The following is a 21,106-nucleotide window of genomic DNA, read 5'->3' on the forward strand; positions in this document are numbered from 1 at the left end:
TCTTAGGCTTTCATTGGGTCCCCTTGAAGAGCCTGTCGACTAGGTCTTTGATGCCCCTTGAGCAAAAACAAGTGCCCTCCCCCATCCGGCAACCAGTTTGCTGTCAGAATTGGACTTTAGCTCCTGTCCTAGGTCATCACGACAGGACAAACATAGTAAGAAACCTGATCCCTTTGCCCCCCTTCCACCCACAGTTTGCGCAGAGCTCACAGCTAAACAAACTTATTTTGAACACTGGGATCCTAGCACGCTGCCCTGATAATCATTAACCCGTGCCTTCGAGCCAGCCCTTCATAAGGCTCTGGGTACAACCAGCCAGCATCGTCCACTGCCCGCCACCACACACTCAGCGAGCACTGAACACCGCACACGGCCATCCGCTAGGAGAGCTGTGACCACCGGCTGCTACTACTGCTTACCCAGAGAGTTGTGAGCACCAGCGCCACTGCTGTCTACCTAGAGGCTCTCATCCACTGCCTGCTGCACTGGGCTGCGATGCCTGAGTTCCCAGCTGTTGCTTCTTGGCGGTTCCTGATCCTTCTAGCCTTCCAGGTTGGCGTGACCACCGGAGCCCCCCAGCCGTGGCGTTGTGCGCCCTGCACTGCAGAGAAGCTGGGCCTCTGTCCACCTGTGCCCGCTTCGTGCCCTGAGATTTCCAGGCCTGCAGGCTGTGGCTGCTGCCCGACATGTGCCTTGCCACTGGGCGCCGCTTGCGGCGTGGCCACTGCACGCTGTGCCCAGGGACTCAGCTGCCGTGCGCTGCCAGGGGAGCCTCGTCCCCTACATGCCCTCACCCGCGGCCAGGGAGCCTGTGTACCAGAGCCCGCTGTACCCGCTACAAGAACCTTGTCCAGCACTGAGCGCAAAGACGAAGGTACTACAGCCCATTCTGCCTTTAGATCTCTTGGCTGGGACACACATACTGCCTAGGCCAGCAGAGGCCTATCCGGAGCCTATGCTAGGTGGGACAAAGACACTTCAGGCCCGCGAAAAGCGTTCAGCTGTGATGGGCAAACAGATCACCCACTGAGGTTCATCCTTGCTTGGTCTTGGGGGTGGGGATATCCGAAGAAAGGGTGGTCCAAGCGCGGGGTGCTTAGCTGGGAAGAACATTCACAGACTACTAGTAGTACTTGGTCGCACGCTGGGGTGGAGGAGCGATGGAGCTGCCAGGTGGGTGGGGTGCTGGCGCAAGCACCTAACGCCTCCTCCAGTGGGTCCTGCCCTTGGCAGTTCCAGTGACTGGAAGATCCAGGAAGGTTTAGGATGGGAGCCCTCCCGCTGCCCCCAGGGGGTTTGCAATGCTCTTTGTGGCATATATCCTGCCACACAGTATGTGCTTCCCAGATGTTTACAGAACATAATGTGAAAATTTGGGCCCAAACCTTCACTTCCATTCATTGCTATAGACAAACAGCGTTTGATGTGTATGTTGCCTGCTAGGAGTCTGACAATCAGGCGCTTTCCTGAATTTAAGCACTGGTTTGTTTGTAGTAGGAAGCTTGGGAAATGCCTCTTCCTCTGCTCCAGCCCCTATCTCCCCATCTGGGCTGCGTGCACGTCCTGTGTGGGTGTGGAGGGGCCTCATGCTTCCATATTCTGTTGGGAAGCTGTACTGCAAGCATGTGACCCTTTGGAGTAATTGAAATTAGAGTGATCCCAATGGTCCTCTAAAATGGACTTCCCCTGCGTGGGGCCGGGCTCCTTCATTGTTCTTCCCCTTGAGCCTTTATGGCCTCTCTCTGCAAAGTATCTAATGCTGTCTTCTGTGAGGGGGTGCACAGAGGTGAGGGTGTGTGGGAAAGCAAGGTCCCCAGGAGAGCGGAGGGTGGTGGTTTGAGTAAAGAAGGCTACATTCTAGACCTTGCTTCTCCCTGAACTACACCTGTTCCTGGGGTCTTAGTAGACTCTTGTGGAGCGGAGCGGAGAGCCAAGGGGCCCAGTCTCACCACTGACGGACTCAGGCATTGACCCCAGTCCTTGGCTTCTTCAGGGTTATATTCCGGCCCTCCCCCCACCCAATTGTGCCTGAGGCTCCCTCTGCCATGGGGCTCCCCTGCCTCACCCTGACATATACTATTTTCTCAGAAAAGAATTAGTATTGCTGTCTGGTCATAATCATTCCCAAACACTGCTGGTGAAAAATCCGAATTCTCCAGGCCATTCTAGATTGGTTCTAAGGAGAAGAAGTGACCGGGCACAGGAGCAAGGCTTCCAGGGGCTCACGGGTCTGTGGTGCTTGCTTTTCAGAAGCAAAGACTGCTGTGGCTCCTGAGGATGAGGTTCCCGAGAGCCCAGAGATGACTGAGGAGCAGCTGTTGGAAAGCTTCCACTTGATGGCCCCCTCCAGTGAGGACCGGCCCATCCTGTGGAATGCCATCAGCACCTACAACAGCATACTGGCCCGACAGAGTGCCGACCTCAAGAAATGGAAGGTGAGACCCTGCACATGAACCCTCGGGTTTATCTCTAAGTGAAGGTGTTAGTCTAGACAATGTCTAAAAGGCATTGAGCATGCTGAAGCTGAGCACAGGGGCCACAGCTGCCCCCGTCCCTGCTGTATTTTTGCTCCTTAAAAATATGGCAAAATACACAGAGCATAAAATTGGTCATTTTTAGTCTAGGGTTTTTTTTTTTTTGTCACTAAGTACATTCAGCAATTGTCCCCACCAGCCAGCTTTCTTCCTCCCTCTCCAATTCTCAATCCAGCAAGAACTTCTCTAGTTTAATGGCTGGTTTTAATGTGACCACTTGGGGGCGACAGAGAACTGAAGTTAGAGATTAAATTACTACAGAGGCCTTAAAAAAGTGCACTCAGAGAAGTAAGAGAATGACCATTTTTTAGCGACACTTTAGAATTTTATCTGGAAATTATGATAAGTGTAAGAAATCTCATTCTGATTTTAAGCCATCCAGATGAGTGCCTTGCTCCATAGTGACGATGGCACATGTCAATCACAAGGACAGTTCTTGGAAAATCTACGTTTTTCTGATGCTAAATTCCATAGACAGAGATTGAGCCCACTGTCTTTCCTGCCAGAGTGCAGGTGCCCAAATTATTCAGCAGATGGCAGGGGTTGGGAAGCATTTGATACCATTGGCCAGGTTTGCCAGGATGTCACTAAGCAGGTCTTTAGAAAATACCACCCAGTGAGGATGTGGCTGGTGTTCCCATTTTTATACAGACAGCTCAAGCCTGAGACCAACCTGTCCCGTTCACAGTGGGAAACAAGGCCTGGGGATGGCATATGTTTCATGCACGGCCCTAGAATACCATAGCTCTTCCTGCTCTGTCTCCGTCATTGTCTCAAATGACAAATCTCTTTTCTTGTATTCATGCTAATATAAAATTATTCTTTTAGGAGCCCTGCCAACGAGAGCTCTATAAAGTGCTGGAGAGATTGGCTGCAGCTCAACAGAAAGCAGGAGATGAAATCTACAAATTTTATCTGCCAAACTGCAACAAGAATGGATTTTATCACAGCAAACAGGTAGATGGCTTAGCTACTGTGTGGTCACACATGCTAGCTCTGCTCTTCCACATCCCCGTTAGAGCCTCAAAATACACAATGTGGGTGACTTTCTTACGTGAGGCCCATCGCTGCGCGGTTGGGAGAAGCTAGACCTTAGATAGAGGTAGTGTGATGGGCGAGGAGCACTTCAGCCAGTAGGGAGGACTAAGCATTGGTGTGATGGGCGAGGAGCACTTCAGCCAGTAGGGAGGACTAAGCATCAGTGTGATGGGCGAGGGGCACTTCAGCCAGTAGGGAGGACTAAGCATCAGTGTGATGGGCGAGGAGCACTTCAGCCAGTAGGGAGGACTAAGCATCAGTGTGATGGGCGAGGAGCACTTCAGCCAGTAGGGAGGACTGCCTTTATTCAGATCAACAGCGTGAAGTCGGTAGGGAGGTGCACCGTCACTCAGATCAACACTTGCAACTAGAAGCAACACAGAAATCCCACTTTCTCTTTTCCCACAAATTAAAACAAACTCTATAGTAAAGTACAGTGGGCTGTGTGCTATGCCCAGTAATAAATGAGATCCAACAAACCAAGGCTTAATTTTGAGGAGCCTTTAGGACTCAGAGAAGTGCAAGTTCTGTGATTTCATTGAGAAAACCTGATATCTAGGCCCAGCTGAGTGATAGAGGTGGTTAATCAATGAGACCCATTGCTGGACGCCTTTGTCAGCAGGGCCATGAAGAGATAATTGTCAAAACATTGCACCATTGAACAAATGTGTGAGATCATTATCACATGTGCCGCACAGTGTCTCCATTTTGTCATGGCAACCGGATGGGCACTGACATTGCTGAGTCTTAGCTAGTAGGTAGCTGTGCAGTGCTCAGCTTCACTCAGGGACGGGGTGGCCAGAGCCCCTACTGCCTCGCTCAGGGACGGGGTGCCCAGAGCCCCCACCGTCTCACTCAGGGATGGGGTGGCCAGAGCCCCCACCGCCTGCTGCTCTTGACCTTGGTCCTGTCTTTACAGTGTGAGACATCACTGGATGGAGAAGCGGGTCTCTGCTGGTGTGTCTATCCATGGAGTGGGAAGAAGATCCCTGGGTCTCTGGAGATCAGAGGGGACCCCAACTGCCACCAGTATTTCAATGTACATAACTGAAGACTTCCACACACGCTCTCTCACACAAGATATTTAAGTATATAGTATATTTATAGTCCGGAGCACACCATTTTATATATGTGTATATGTATATAACCAGGAACTACTTTTTATACTCCACATACTGCTTGATATATAAAGTTGGTTCATATTTATTCACTGTAACTTTATGTTTTTCTACACAGTTACTTGTGCTATATTAATTTATATACCATGAAGCACTTCTCATCACCATATATGTAAATACTGTGTCTCAGCTCTTCCACAGTCCATTCTTCTGTTTGGAAAGGGCAGCGCGCTACTGCCTAGAACATGCACAAGTCAGTCTGAGGTAGCAACTTCTCCAGTGGTCTCAAGGAGGGGAGTCAGCCAGCGATGTGCTCTCTGCAGCCACGGATCTGGGTCTGATGCCCGTTTGTCGGGGCAAGTTGAGATGTTGACAATGTAGTCAAAGCTAAGTGTGGAGACCTGTGCTGGGCGCATTTTAAACTGCACATCTGAAATAAAAACTCTACCTGGAAATACTGTTGTCCCTGTGGTGTCTCAGCATCATCTTTGTTCCTGTGATCTCTTTATCTTTCGCCCCCACCTGCCTCTGGGTCTATGCTTTGGGGACAGACAGTGTGATAGTCGGTGCTGTGATCTTGTGGCTCCTTTTCCAAGCAGCAGCAGGTCTCTGGGCCGCACTAGAGATCCCCCTCCCCTCAGCCCATTGCAGAAAGACGCTTAAAAGAAATCCCACACTAGCTCAGAATTGAGAATAACAGAGGGTTATTTACTTAGGGGTAGACTCACAAGTCACAATCCTCTGCTGGAATGGGGAACAGCAACAGAAACCTGCAGCCGGTAAGAAGCACATAAATAGTATAAGAGGCTCCGCCCAAGTGGGCGGGTAGCTTAAAGGCTCCTGGCTGCAGGAATTCCTACAGCAGCCCATCTCTCTTTCTCCCCAGAGCCTCACCCCTCCTTAACACTCTTCAACATATTGATAGACCTGGGTTTCCTCAACTGAACTACATACAGATACAGAGAAGCAGTCACTGGCTTCCTGTGCTTTTTGAGACAGGGTAGCCCAGGTTAGGCTTTCCCTGCTCTCTTCTCTACTCCCTCCATTGCCTGGTTCTTGAAACTGACCCAGGGGTCTTGTCCTGCCTTGCTCCCCATGCTGACTGTTACTGGCCTCTCACTCCCCTCCTCATCTTTCCATAGCTTATCCCAGGTTATTCCCCTGGGCTGAAGCCTCCAGCCCTGTCTGCTTGATGTCTGAAAGGGAAGCTGAGAACTTTCCACCACCTTTACTACAGGGAACCAGGCATCTCCCATTTCCCTGTGTGTGTAAGGTTGCTGGGCATGGTAACCCTTAGAATTGGCTAACCCCTAAGAGTGGAGGATAGCCAAGGAGAAGGCAGAGAGCTGGAGGAGCTTCTAGCTGGCAGACTAGGAGAAGGAGGCAGGGAACAGAGAGCAGGAGGCACAGCAGGCCGGCATGAGTCCCTGAAGGGCGTGGGAGAACATTTAAAGAGGACTCGCTCAAGGGTATTATTATTAGCCGCACAGAGCCGGAGCCAGTAGGTTACACACCTCTTTCTATGACCTATCTTCAATAGGTATTTAACTACCTGCCATTTTCTCTCTCTCATATGGTAAATGAATTCAGGGCCTCATACTTGCAAGGCAAGTGTCCTGTCACCAAGCCATCTCCTTAGCTCTACCAATTTATTTCTCATCAACCATCTCTCTCTCTAGTACCTAGAGCGCACTTGCTCTTCAACGATCTGTTTGTCTGACTTGGAATTTCACCTGTCAATCATTCCACTCACCTACCTTTCAAAGGAGATTTGTGGTGAAGAATTGGTCCATGTGCCAGGGAGGCTGGGAAGTCCCCACATCTACCACAGGGAAGCTGGCAGTGTGACCAGCCTGAGGCTAAAGACCTGAACTCAGGGGACTTGATGATGTAATTTCCACTTCAAGGGCCAAAGAGAAAATGTCCCAGATAGGAAGAATGGCTTGACTCCCCTCCCCGCCATGTTGTTTTATTCAGACTCTGACCAGAATGCACAGCTAGTGGGGGGGGGGGCTAGGGGTGGAGGTGTTGGGAGTCAGTCTGTGCAACTCACCTGGAGGTACTCACAGCCATCCCTGAGATGATGCTAACTTCGTACGCATAGTGGCCTGGCCGAGAGGATATGAGGAACTGACCATGGCAGACATGTAGGGCAAAGGCCAGAGGTGAAGGGGTGAGGTCAAGGAAAGGTGTGTGAATTGGTAGCTTCAGAGAGGTTAGTCCATTGGGTTTATGAAGAAGCATTGCCCTGTGACCCATGCCTTGGCAGTGGCACCAAAAGGCCTCCCAAGTTTCTGTCCTGGATGCACCTGGTTCTGGCTTCAGGGCACTTGGTGGCCCGTGTATGCTGTCCCGCCATCCCCAGTGAGTTCCATGTGTTTTCTTCATTGGTGCCAGTACAGCACTCCAAGGGTGCTGCCCTCTGACCTTGGTTCCCACCCTGTGGTCCTACTGTACACCCCCATATCTCCGAATACCCATGGAATCAATTTGCCGTCTGTTGTCCAACGCTGCGATTCTGCAATCACTCTGGCTGTCTGTTGGGTGACTTTAAACAAGACTCTAAAACAGGCAAGTACTGTATGCGGTTTGATATCATGGTCCGAGGATGTACCTGAAATTATTTTGGCATGGGAGATAGTTGTGCCAAAGCCATAGAGAGGGACTGAGGTACCAGAAGCCCTCCCAGCATCCTTTGGGGTTGTCCTCCTCTTCTGGATTCAATTCACTTCCCTTCTCCACGCACCCAGTAGAAGAAAGATTAGTAACTTAAAGGATGTGCCCATCTTATGTACATCATCTCTTTGGGGAAGCTCCTCTCAAGACTGGGGAAGCACGGACCAGACTCTGATGGAGACCATCTACTTTCCCTGTCTAGATCATAACAGCCATCAACCCAACCTACTGGACCTAGATATTTCTCTACATATGGTCCGGTGCTGCATGGATGCCAAATGCCGCAGTGACCGTGCCGCTGAGATTCTTTAGTGAGAGATAGACGCAGCTCTGATGTCTAGCCATGTTCATGATATCTTCTGCTATGTCTAGAGGGTTCTACCCTCTCAGAGTGATCTCGTTCGCAACTCAAGACTCAGAAGCAAACAAAAGTAGGGAGTTTTTTAAATGATAAAAACTTTATTTACTATTTATAAATACATTGCAAGACAAACTTTTCAAAAATACATTTTTCCCCCAAAAAAACAATTAAAAAAATAAAGAAAAGCTGATAGGCAGGCAGAACATCTTGAGATTCCCTTGTACTCTCAAGACAAGCTCTGTACAGCACACGTTCACCCCGTGGGATGCAGTGCAGTCTCCTCGCACCCTCTGTTGCCAGACCTCCTTGGCCTTGAGGAGAGCAGCCCAGCCTCCAGACATGGGCTCCTTTCCCTGGGCGTGCCTGTGGTTACATCACCTAGCGTCACTAACATTTTACCTAGTATTATCTAGTACAGATTCTATTATATTCGGGCTATGCCGTATACACTGTTAATAATTACGAAGGTATTTTGTCTGCGTATATGCGTGAATTATAAAGAAAGTCTGAGAAGGACCCCAAGATCAACAAACGGGTGATTCTCTTGGTCTTGCCAGGCTCTCCAACAAGCCATTCCTCTTTCCTGTTCAGATAGGAAGGAGGGGAAGATGAAAACAACCCTTCAAACCCCTTTTTCTTTCTTTAAAAAAAGCTTCCCCCCGCCCCACAATAAGCTTTATTTTGAGAAGTTGGACAAGAAAACACTGTTGTTGGTTTTTTTCAAAATCGTCTGAAGAATTAACTGTACCATTATTTGTGACATCTCTGAACTTGGAGGCTGACACTCACTGCTCCTTCCACCTGGGGCCAAGTCATCAGGAAGCTGCCTGACAGAGGAAGGTCCTCGTCCTTGTTTCTATGGGCTCCCAGAGGGCCTTAGAACATTCTTGGCCATTCTTAATAAGAGAGACTCCACCTATTCTCTCTCACAGTTCCTGGGAAGATCAGGTCACCTGCCGTGGTTCAGATGATACCAAGAGGGCCACAAGCCTCGGGTGTGTGCATCCAGATGTCCTGGTGTCTCGGTTAGGGCTTCCCCCACTCTCCACACTGCCTGCATTCATTACAGGGAATGGAAAGAGGGTTTTTCTCTATCGGCAACAGAACCTCTGACGTCAGGCGGGCTGAGGGCCAGCAGCACTGCGGCCCGTACTGGGTGGGTTGGGGAAAGAGGGCATCCGTGGCCTGGAGCACGAGTGTTTTCATAGGAAGCGACAGGAAAAATTCAAACTGCTGTTTGTTGACTACCGGAGAGTAGAAAGACGATCAAGTTTACAATTTAAACAACCAGAGGCATTTCAAAAAATCTGTCTAAACTTTGGTTTTTTTTTTTTAATCAGTCCACCACAAAAAAAAAAAAAAAGAAATAGAAATCAAGGCTGTAGCCAGCTGCTGATCATGTTGTTGGCAGTCTTTTGTGCAAAATAAGGCGTATTTGTTCTCCACGTCAACTAAGAGGGGAGAAAAGAAGAGTAAGACTTATGTTAAAATAACCACCCCTAAAATCCAAAGGGCTCAGCCTTTCACTGAGCCCCCAAGCAGCCAGTGTGGCACTGCAAGAAGGCGGAGGGACCTCAGTCTACCTTCCTCAACAAGTCCAAGAATGCCCTAAGATACTTTCATTGTATCATTGTTAAAAAGTGTTACCCTAAATTAGAACTATTTTTTCCAAAGTATAAGAAAAAAAATTCAACTACAAATTAAATATTTTTCTGCCTATTAGTTAAAAAAAATCTTCACAGCGTTTGCACGTGAAAGAGTGTGGGCCTGCGGGTGATGCACGCCTTTAATCCTAGCACTGGGGAGGCAGAGGCAGGCGGATCTCTGTGAGATTGAGGCCAGCCTGGTCTACAGATTGAGTTCCATGACAGCCAGAGCTACACAAGAGCTACACAGAGAGATACTGTCTCGAAAAACAAACAAAATCATTTAGAATAGAGCATCTTTGCAAAGTCATTTACAACAGAGCATCTTTGAAGTCACACTGACGCTGGCTTTGAGTCTGTGGTTGGGCAGGGGACTTCCTTCTCCCTTTGTCTTCCTCTCTTTGGGCCACGCTGCAGCTCCTAGGTCAATGAGCTGAGGATGAGGGGTGGACGCCTGGAGGTCATAGCTGCCCCTAGCAATACTCCTGGTGGTCACAGCTGCCCCTAGCAATACTCCTGGTGGTCACAGCTGCCCCTAGCAATACTCCTGGTGGTCACAGCTGCCCCTGGCAATTCCCCTGGTAGTCACAGCTGCCCCAAGCAATACTCCTAGTGGTCACAGTTGCCCCGAGCCACCCTCTGACCCTCTCCCTCTTTCAGGAGGCCCAGCCCCTCGGCTTACGTGGCTCAGCGGCATCTACTGGCTTTGCACACTGAGGCAGTGCACGTCATCTTTCCCCTTGGTGTCGTAGCCAGGCAAGGGCTGTCCATACTTGTCCACACACCAGCAGAAGCCCCGCTTTCTGCCTTTGGATGGGCGGCACTGAGGGAGGAAGAGACAAGACCAGGGCGTGAATATCGCGTGACCCGGCTAGTTTTAAATCAACTTGATGCAAGCTAAAGTCATTCGGGAAGAGGAAACCTCAGCTGAGAAAACGTCCCCACCAGATTGACAAATGGATGAGCCTACGGTGTGAATTCTTGATTGATGGTCTATGTGGGAGGGCCTAGCTCTGTGGACAGGGTCCCCTTGGCAGGTAGTCCTGGGTGCTAAAAAAGGGCAGGCTGAGCAGCCCACGGGGAGCAAGCCAGCAAGCAGCACTCCTCCTGCAACGACTTTCCTCAGGGATGAACCATGGTTTGATACAGAAAGCCTAACCCAGACACTGGGTGTAAGCTGGTAACCAGGGTCTGAAGTGGTTACCCCATGCTGTTCAGCCGGGCTGAGGTAAAATTATGACGGTCCTGACTCCTAAAGGGTCACCTATGTGAGGGTGGTAGTGTACACCCACGCTCACTCGTGTGGACGGAATGCTGAGCTTTCTTTGCCTTGTGGCCGTCAGGCTGGATCTCAGACCTCGGGTCCAGCCTTGTCTCTTCTCTCTCCTTAGTAGAAGTGTGCTGAGCTAGCCAGTGGCTGGTGCAGAGGTTCAGGCTCCCCGAGGAAGACTACAGTATAAACATTGGAATGTGGACATGCTGTGGGGAGCATTGTTTACTTCGGTTTCCCAGACTCATGTTGTGAACTACCCAATTAGAAAGCCACCTAAAATATCGTCACTAGGTGATGTATACATGTATCAGAAGAGGGGACAAAAAGTTGGCAGAGCGCCATGCCAGTTGAGCTTCCTGGAGATTAATGGTGAGGCCAATTCCCCACTGAGCCCCTAGAGAAAGGAGGGCAAAAACCATTCTGGGGACCCCACTCACCTGCTTCTTCTTATAGAACCCCTTCTTGTCACAGTTTGGGATGTGGACACCTCTGGGACTCAACACATTGAGGAACTTCAGGTGATTCAGTGTGTCTTCCATTTCTCTGCGGCAGGGACCCTGAGGACACAGTTATTGTTCTGACAATCTCCCAAAGGCCACAGGACCATCCCAGGAGGAACCTGTGACATGCCTCTCCAGGACATTCTGCTTGGGTCAGCGAGAAGGTCTCAGGAGGATGCTAGCCATCACTCATTGTCTCTTCTGCTTTCTCAAGAGGAAGACATAGACTCTGGAATGTGATCTAAGGATAGGCCAGTAGACTTCAGAAAGTCCACCGAATAAAATACACCACACACTTAGTTCAGCTTGAATTTCCCAAGAGTCTCTGACATAGTAGGTGGGGCTTCACATAGGAAGGGAGAAGCTGCCCACTTATCAGCTAGGACCCCTGGGACTTGCTGCATGAAGACTGTTTTGGGATGCCCCCCCCCCCACACACACACAAAAAAAAGAGAAAAAGTTCTCACGTATTCTGTCTCCCGCTTAGACTCAGAGGAGAAGTTCTGGGTGTCTGTGCTCTGTGACTCATAGTCAACTTTGTAGCGTTGGCTGTCCCTGGCATGGCCTTTTTTGATGACATCTATCTTTGCATGGAGGGGATGGAACTTGGAATCGGTCACTCGGTGTGTGCTGGGGACAGCCTGGCTTTCCACACTTCCAGCACCGTGGTCCTCCTCAGACTCGCTGGCATTTCCTAGAAAAGGACATGGGGATAAGGAAATGGTCATTATTGATATCGAAATAATAATCTTTGCAGATTATTTAGGTCACACCTCAACACCACTCAATAATTAAGAAGTTAAGAAAAAGGTAACCGGATAAAGCATTCTAGAATACTACCTGCTGGACCCTGGCTGCTCTACTTCAGGAAGCCATCTGTTTCAAAGTTACTCTGTCAAGTGTTTTTGGCATATGGTTACAAGTGAAGGCTGTGGATGCTTTATCAAGCCCTTCAACAGCTGAGAATGCAGCCAGTTTCCCCTTCCACCGGCAGGGGGCAGTTGTGCACTATGGAATGCTATTGTGGAGTGGACCAGAAAACTCACAAGAGATTTCAAATTTCTTAGTCCTGGGCACAGCTGTAGGGGGTGGGATAGAGTGAAAAAAAAATCCCCACCCAGTGGCAGCATCACACTGGCCTGGGGATTCTGACATTCACTCGGGTCTCCTGTGAAGTAGTTCACTGCAGGAACCCACAGAACCATGTGGGCGTGTCAGAGACACCTAGTTCTAGTTACGAGGTGCCTGTACATCTTTCCATTTCCGGGTCCACAGAGACTCTGTGTATTGGGTGGGAGGGGCACCTTCTTGGGGGAATCTCAGTGAGCACACAGAATAGCACCAACATACTTCCCATAGCTTAGACACTAGGTGCCAAGATGCATTCATTTTAACTTGGAGATGGGGAGGGGAAGGGAAAAGAAAGCTCCCTTTGGCAGGGGCCTCTTTCACAATCCAAGGCGCAAAAGAGAGGGCCCCAACTGAGGAGATGCTGGAAGGTTAATAGATTAATTGAGATCTTATGTATGTGACTAGATTTGTGGCTTTCTGGGAAACCAATGCCAGATGATCAGCCCCCAGTGCCCAGCTCTGAACTCCAAAGTTTCAAGTTCAATGTTCAGGTCATGGCCACAGAATTGCTTTGCTCCCATGAAAGGGACATTAATAGCCTCCCTAGCAGGAAGGTCCAGTTGGCTATGCATCTGGTTCTGAATTTATTCTGCCTGCATGCAAGGTGCAGGCCTCCAGCTGGCTTTTTTTTTTTTTTTTTTTTTTTTTGGTCTCTCAGGAAATGCCAGGCTGGGGCATCTGGCCCATGGGGACGACATGGGTCTCTGGTTCCAGGCCAAGAGAAGCAAATGCTTCACTCCCTGGGAACTACCAGAGGGCTGCAGAATCTGACGTCTTTGAGAGCAATTGACCTCCAGGGACGCCGCCCTCTTGCCCAGGAGCTCCAATTTCTCACCTACTGAACAGTGCAGCTGCAAACCCCTCAATGATTCCTGTGCCTTCTTAAGCACAAATTCCCAGGGTCTAGACTAGCACCTGGCAAAGGAGGTCCATAATTAAATTGATGGACTTGGTTTCAATCTGCTTTAATCTTAGTGCTTTTGTCTTTTGGAAGTACAGGGATAGAGGGAATGCTAATACGTAAATAAAAATATTTGCATTTGTCTTTCGAGAAGCTGAAGTAATTTCTTAAACTTCCTTTGCTTGTTTGTTATCCTTACACTACTTATTAGGGGAGAATATGGCTCAATTAAAAATGTAATTGTGAATTGTGTCATCGAAGTATCGTTTCCCCCCTCCCTCCACCCAATGAATAGTAGAAGCCACTGAACTCTGTTATAACTAAAGCTCACACCAGTTTATACTATAGAGCGTCAATGGTCGTAACTAATAATGGCCATTAAAGCCTAACTCAAAATGGCATGCTGGTATTTCTTAGGATCGCTTTTGGATATCACAGAATGCACTATAAGTCAAAGACACACAAGGCAAACAGCCTAATTTTGCTTTTGACTGAGTCAGCGAAACAACGGGAATCTTGCTTTGCCAGGAATCCAGTGCTTCTCAGAGATGGTCTAAACCAGGACCTGCCTGTACCCAGGAGTGTAGCGCTGCAGCCACAGAAATCAAAGGACCATCGGCCCAGCGCACCCTGGTCCCAGGGTCTTGCTCTGCACCTTTGGCCTGCCTGATGTGGGGAAACTGGAGAATTCTAGCCTTCATCTGTGCAGGGCAAGAACTTGACACACATAACTAAGCAGGAGACTGACTAGGAATGCTGGACATTTCGAGCAACAGCTGTCAAATCCATTTAAATCTTTTCCTTTTTTTTCCTTCCTAAGGGAACAATGCGATGCCCTTAGAATGGCCCCCTGCTTGATAGGATCAGCCCCAGGATGGGTAACTGCCAAGGGTTTGCGATTTTCCTCCTAGGAGCTGTTTCCGCTGCACCCCACTCCTTTTGCATAGGATTAGGAAGGAGGAGCATTCCTGCGTAGCATTTCTAGTCTGCTTCAGCAGGGAAACCGCCTGCATCTGCACTGCCTGCACCCGGGCCGTGATCCCCAGCCCCCAGGCGCCGCAGGGCGTGAGATGGTGACTACAGGGGCAAACGGGGCTCAAACCCAATTGTAGCTCCCGGTTCTTACTTTTTGAACTTTGTGTTACACAACCTCAAAGACATCAGTACTCTAATTCCATCTCGTTAGTTTTTGGATACACGGGGACACAATACTACTTTGCCAATCAGCCCGTGCAAATGTTAGCATTTTTCAAGACAGGTGCCTGCCAGCAAACCTTCCTGGTCCTGATCCGATCCCGGAATCCCATGGGACAGACACGCGCCTTCCCAAATGTGGAGAATGGAAACCTAGATCCACAACTGGGCTACACAGCCCAAACCCAGGTATCCACGCTCAGCATGACTCTCCAATGACCGGGATCCGTCCACCGGCAGTCTACTCGTCCTGCGTGGAAATCTACCTATTTTCACGGAAAGCGTGTTGCAGTTTACAAGAAAGCTGCACTTTGAGAACCAAGCAAGTGGATCGATGGCTGCGGGGTCCCCTTCGCCTCCCTGGGCCCGTCTAGCCACTAACACCTGGATGAGCCACGCCAAGCCTCTGAGGACACAGGCTCCTCGCCACCCACGCCGGGTCCCAGGGAGCGCGCTCGGTGCACGTGGTGCGAGCAGCTTACCTGGAGCGGGTTGGGAGGGCAGGTAGGCGCTCAGGCTGCCGGCGGCGCTGGCATTGGCGCAGAACCCGCGGCCGTTGAGCAGCGCCTTCAGCGGGTACTGCTCCGCGGGCCGCGGCTGGCAGCGGAGGCCGGTGCCGCAGCGCTCGGTGTAGACGCCGCAAGCGTCCCCTTCGCGCAGCGCGCAAGTCAAGCAGCAGCCGCAGCCGGGTTCTCGCACCAGCTCCGTGCACGCGGGCGCGGTGGGCGGAGGCGCGCACTGGGCCAGCGCACGCGCGTCGCACGGTTCGCAGCGCACCACGGGGCCCGCGCCCACCGCGCCCGCGCCGGCCCGCGCCACCGGCGGCCCGCGGAGCAAAGTGAGTGCGGTGAGCGCAGCGGCCCAGAGCGCGGGGCGCGCGGGATGCATGGCGCCCGGCGGGCGGAGAGCCTGCGGATCGGCGGAGGGGAGCGGAGTGGAGCACGCGGGACGAGGCTGCGGGATGTAGGGAAGCGAGCAGCAGGTCTTCAGCGTCCAGCAGCCGCGCTAGCTCGCATCTGGGCAGCCTGGGAGAGCAGGCAGATATATAGAAGCCGGGGTGTGGAAGGACACGCCCCGGAACGGCGCGGGTGGGGGTGGGGTGGGCTGGCGCAGGCTCGGCTCCGGGGCCCGCGCCTCCCCGGGAAGCGGGACGTAGGACGGGGGCGCGCTGCGCGCGTCTTCACTGGGCACCTGCTCCGTGTGCGCACGCCCTGTACTCGAGCCACCCCTTCGTCCCCGGGAACCGTTGGCACTCCCGGCCACCTTGCTGCCCCTTGAGCCCTAGTCACTTCAGGGCCTCTTGATTCCCCCCAATGAAATGACTCTCAGCCAACTTGGCGCCCCGGACGCTGCAGCCCCTCCCCCCCTGGATGCCGGGTTTAGGTGTCCTCCTGAGCTGATTTATGTTTGAGAAGCTGGCGTGGGCCCATTCAACTCCTGAGTACTTTGCAAAGTTTCTGTAATTGAAAGCCTCTTGTAGAGCATGTTGCATTTTCCAGCGAGAACGCTCGGATCATATTTAAATCTGCACCGTTGGCCACTTGAGCCTCCAGAGTCTCGCACTGAACAACCGAACGTGACGGTCGTGGGTTCTAAAGATTTGCTTTTCAAAGCGGTTGTGACTCAAATCTCTTACTTCGCCGCACTTCCCCAATTAGCCGAATGGGCAGCGAGTGCGTCCTTACGGGAAGGTGGTTTTAAAGATGTTAAGTTTCACAAGTTCTTACTTGGAGTTTCTTTTTAGTTAAGCAGATACATCTGCGATGAAGTAATTATGGAGACACTAAAGCGGGTGCCATTGAAACATGATTAATAGCCAAAGAGTCCCTAAGACGTTTAATTTTCACAACCATTTTTGAAGTCATCGCTGCATCCCTGTGCTAAATTCTCTGCGATACGCTCCAGTGCAGCCGAATCCGCGCATCCTGAACACCGCGAAGAGTTGAAATCCTGACGCAATAGAGCTCTTGAGTTGGCTCTCTCAGCCATCCAACTTTCTCTTGTCTAGGTCTCTTGAAAGTTTACACGCGCTTTCCGTAGGCGACCAACAGAGGACGCTAGTGGTCCAGAATTGAACTGACAAACTTTTCGGCCTTTTATTATTATTATTTTTTCTCTCCCCCTTTTCTTTTTTAATCGTTTGAGGATGAGCGGCAGGAACTTGTGGGAGCAATTGGAAGAAAATTTCCCTGGATGCCCTTGAAATGAGTGTTTAAAGTAGGGACTGGAGAGGTTTTTTTTTTGGGGGGGGGGGACCTATGCAATTTTATGTAGAAAGCAAACCAAGACGCCTTCCCCACATATCCCTCCGTTATCCACCATGCAGTTTTTGGTGAAACGGATTCATCCACCATGTGTCTTGATGTCTGCCTGAATCTGTGGCTCACTTTCCATCTATTTATATTTGCTTTAATTTTAGTTAAAAGGATTTATTTTAAATTTAATTCTTCTTTATTATTAAATGATAATGCTAGGCATTATTAAAGAAAAAAATCGAAGATCAGAAACGTGAAGGCCTGAGCTCTGTGGTAGCCAGCCAAGGCCCAGCACCCCAGTTGTCACACATTTCTTCCTCCTAGTGCTCAGGTTGCAGCTAAACTTATCATCATCTGCCACAAACTGCCCTGATTGTCCCTCCTTTTCTCCCCTGTATCAGCGCCCAAGAGTAGGGCTTCTGATTTCATTGGGAAATTGAAAGAAAAAAAAACCCCAGTGTTACACTTGTTCTTTAAATAACCACAGAGACCTTGACTCCAAAATTAGAACAAGGTTCAGTATCAAAAATGATTCTAGATGTGGCAGGCTTCCCCTCTGTTAGGTACAATGTAACACACCGAACCAGTCTGGTCGGTGGTCAGTGTAGCACTTTTACCCGGCTTTATCAGCACGCTAGGAGGCAGGGGACGCCTAGAAGGAATGGCTTGGAGTCTTTAGAGTGGCTCTCTTCACAAAGAAGGAGCCCTTGCAGTTTGAGAAACGAACGCTTGTTCCAAGCGGGACTCCTAGAGGGCGCCAAAGCTCCAAGTCTCCGCCTGAATTGACTGGCGTCTCAAGAGTTTTCAGAGGCTCCGTTCGTCTAGGTGTTTTATGCTGGCCTTCATCAGCTTTCTCATGGAATCGTGCACCAAACAAGTACATCAGTGGCAATTGGACTACGAGAATTTTGCTTTAATAGTTAGCTGTTTTTTTTTGACAAAAACTTTAGGGCACCCCTACCCTGAAAATAATTATTTCTGGAAGGATTTAGATGGGAGAAAATGTAATTTTATGACATGTTAGTTAATTATGTCAAACTTTAAAACTGGTGTTTGTGGCTATGAATGTAACGTGGGCAGGGGTGAAGATGTATTCTTCCCTTCGGAAGGGACTTGGCGTTCAATTGTGAATAATGACAATGGGCTGGGGGCTCACTGTTTCCGAACAGAGCCCTGCCCACTGACCTAACTATAATTAGAGATTCCAACTGCCAGCTGCTTGTCTTACCCAGCTGATACACACTCCTTATTGTCTGGAGCCCATTGTCTTTAGTTGGATTCCTTTGTGCATGATATTGGTCTTTCTTCTTCTGCTCGGGGCTGGCCAAGTGTCTCAGGGTTTCTATTGCTGTGAAGAGAAACCATGACCATGTCAACTCTTATAAGGAAAACATTTAATTTAGGGGCTTGCTTACAGTTTCAGAGGTTTAGTTCATTATTATCATGATGGGGAGCACGGTAGTATGCAGGCAGATGTGGTGAGAGAGTTGTAGCTGAGAGTCCATCTTGCAGGCAACGGGAAGTGGACTGAGACATTGGGTGGTATCCTGAGCATAGGAAACCTCAAAGCCCTCCCCCACAGTGACACACTTCCTCTGACAAGGCTACACCCACTCCAACAAAACCACACCTCCTAATAGTGTCATTCTCTATGAGATTATGGGGCCAAATACATTCAAATCACACCAAGCAAGCAGAGAACCTCAAGTCCTTAGCATTGTAGGCACCAGGCACTGGCTCCAGATGTCCCCAGGAATGTGGCTGTCATCTTTACTGATCTCTACTAGTCTCTTGGTGGAAGGGCCAGACTCCTAAGGGCAGGGAATGTTGGAGACCTAATTTCTAGGACTCGGTGTTACTCAGCCTAAAACTTGAGAATTGCACCCAGCGTAGGTGGGTGGGGACAAAGAGCCTATTTTTTCCTCCCTCAGGTCAGCTTCTGGGTGAGTCTCCCAGAGTTACATCTTCCAAACTTTTAAGGGACCATTAACTACCAAAAATCATTGCCATTGATAGTGTTGCAGGTGACTTACCCAAAGAGCCCCACTGAAGCTTGTACGAGCCACAAAGATCCACAGGCAGTCCAGGGGAAATCAGTGGAGACCAAAGGCTCATGGGTAGCATGACCACAGAGAGAGCAGAGGGCCTCGCAAGTGTAATATCCCAGCAGTTGAAGGACAGACCTGTTTAGGTGGCCAGGACAAGCTTCAGACAGGTGGTGGCAGTTGAGCCTCACAGAACTGCAAGGCCAGCAGAGGGAGAATAGGAAGTATTTTCCCAGGACAGTAGTGGCTGTCAACTGTGGATCTCGACCCCTTTGGAGGTCAAACCATCCTTTCACAGGGGTCGTCTCAGACCACTGGAAAATACAGATATTTAGGTTATGATTCACAACTGTAGCAAAATTACAGTTATGAAGTAGCAACAAAAATAATTTTCTGGTTGGGGGTCACCACACGTGAGGGATTGTATAAAGGGGTCTCAGCATTAGGAAGGTTGAGAACCCCCACTCAGAGAGTTGCTCTGTCCAGAAAAGATGGGGTGGGTTGGGAAGAGGCAGTACTGGCCTTGGCAAGTGTACTTTGGAGTAGGTGGAAGTCTGAAGCGTGGGAGCGAAGGTGGCTGCATCGAGTGGGAGGGAGAAGATGGCATTGGACTGCAGATCCTAGGGGCTGGGGTTCCTCGGAGGCAGTGCTGTCTGGTGTGACAATTTGGAGGTAGATGGCCAGCTGCTGGAGAGAAGGCTGAGCCATGTTCTGCAGAAAACACAGCACTTCCAAGAACTCCCTCTCTGGCAGGATGCTTCTATTTAGTACAGTAATGTCCTGGATGTTGTGTTTTCTCCCCAGCAGTGCAGCTTCTACTCAGACATCCACACAGTGCCCACTATCCTATCCTGGGGACAGCTGTCTCCTTCCATTAGGTAAAGGCAGTTCCTTTCGGCTTCACGTCTCACTGCTAACCAAGCTCACAATGCCAGGAATAGTAAGAAAGGCCGGGGAATGGTGCAGAATACACACGAAGGTACTGCTAGCTCATTCTTCCTTGCTGGCTCTGACATGAAGCAAACCTTGAGTATAGGGTGAAGTAGATTCGTGTTGTAGATGGAAGGAACAACTCTTAGATCCCTGTGGATGGGAAGTCAGAGCTTATTTCTGTGTTTGCCTGAGCAAATCTTAAATGTGAAGTGTTGTACTCCAGTGGGTGCCAGCTTGCAGCCCAGATGCCTTGTCTCCTTGTTCCACATGATAACCTACTGCACTTGATGTTTCCAGCCTGCTGGCACGATGCATGCGGTCTTCGCATTGACCCGAATATAACAGGTTCTTTCCTTGGCCAATGAATCTAGAAGAAAAGACAACCGGAGAGCGCTTTTCATCCAGTTGGTTGCCCCTAGCACCAATTCCTCCTCGAGAGCTTCGGGGGCCTGTGTTTTCTCTGTCTCTCTATCTCCCCCCTCTCTCACCTATCTCGCTCTCATTCCTTCTCTCCCTCTCCCTTTCTTTTTGCTGGGCTTCCTAGAACACACATCTCAAGTTCCACAGTCCACCCTTCATCTCATCGGTTAGTAGATAGATTTTTTTCTTCTAAAAGATAAACAACGTAGATGACAGGATCCAAGTGTGCAGTTCGACACGTTTTGACTTGTGTGACGTTCACGTGGCATTTCTGAAGTTCCCCTTGCTGTTGATTTCTACCTTTATTCCACTGTGGCCTAATGGGTCGGTCTCTCTCTCTCTCTCTCTCTCTCTCTCTCTCTCTCTCTCTCTGTATTTTTAAGGCTTTTAATGTGGCCTATAATGGGGTTAGCTTTAGAGAAGATTTCATACACTGTTGAGAAGAATGTGTATCCCCTGTTTGTCAGATAAAATCTCCTGTAAATCCAGTTGATTTGTGATATAAATTAGCTCTGAAGTTTTTGTGCCGATTTTAGATTTGGAAGAAGCATCTAAATATGAGTTGTGTCAGGAACTGTATGATCTTTCATGCCTTGTAGTACATGTTTTATGAAGTCGGGAGCTTTGATACTCTGCATAAATATTTCTATAATTGTTATACTCTTTATCCCATTACTCCATTATTAATATGTAGTGGGTCTTCTTTATCTCTTCTGATCCGCTCTAGTTTGATGTCTACTTTATCCGCCACAAGAAGAGCTATGCCTGCTTGTTTACAGCTTCCATTTGCTTACCAATTTGATTTCCATTTTTAGACACCCAGTTTTTGGGCATCTTTCCTTGCTAAGTTGTTTCTTGGAGACAACAGGGAGTTGGTTCTTGTTTCTTTGGAAAGCCCTGTTTTCTATTTATTTCTCTAGTGTGTGCCCGGATGCTGTGATATAGGTGTGGAGGTCAGAGGTCAGCTTGCCGGAGTCTGTTCTTTCCTTGCATCCTGTGGAGTCTGAGGCTTGAGCTCAGGCCATAAGGTTTGGGGTAGGCACCTTTGCCTGCTCAGCCATCTACCCAGCATACTTCTTGT

The 21,106-nt window shown here is 49.6% G+C and overlaps 2 protein-coding genes across 2 annotated transcripts; one reads left to right on the plus strand and one right to left on the minus strand.

Moving 5' to 3' along the window:
- The first annotated feature begins 314 nt into the window (after positions 1-314).
- Igfbp1 (insulin like growth factor binding protein 1) lies at positions 315-5,145 on the plus strand. Its single transcript, XM_075944303.1, has 4 exons — positions 315-874; positions 2,251-2,435; positions 3,363-3,491; positions 4,492-5,145. The coding sequence occupies exons 1-4, from the start codon at positions 496-498 to the stop codon at positions 4,621-4,623; spliced, it is 825 nt and encodes a 274-aa protein (XP_075800418.1). The 5' UTR covers positions 315-495; the 3' UTR covers positions 4,624-5,145.
- Positions 5,146-8,752: 3,607 nt separating this feature from the next.
- Igfbp3 (insulin like growth factor binding protein 3) lies at positions 8,753-15,388 on the minus strand. The gene is made up of 5 exons (XM_075944305.1): positions 14,855-15,388; positions 11,614-11,840; positions 11,084-11,203; positions 10,056-10,196; positions 8,753-9,178 (listed from the first exon to the last, which is right to left on the minus strand). Exons 1-4 carry the CDS (start codon positions 15,258-15,260, stop codon positions 10,071-10,073), a joined length of 879 nt encoding a protein of 292 aa, XP_075800420.1. The 5' UTR covers positions 15,261-15,388; the 3' UTR covers positions 8,753-9,178; positions 10,056-10,070.
- Between the last annotated feature and the right edge of the window lie 5,718 nt (positions 15,389-21,106).

This window comes from Microtus pennsylvanicus, chromosome 12 (assembly GCF_037038515.1).
Source record: "Microtus pennsylvanicus isolate mMicPen1 chromosome 12, mMicPen1.hap1, whole genome shotgun sequence".
NCBI lineage: Eukaryota > Metazoa > Chordata > Mammalia > Rodentia > Cricetidae > Microtus > Microtus pennsylvanicus.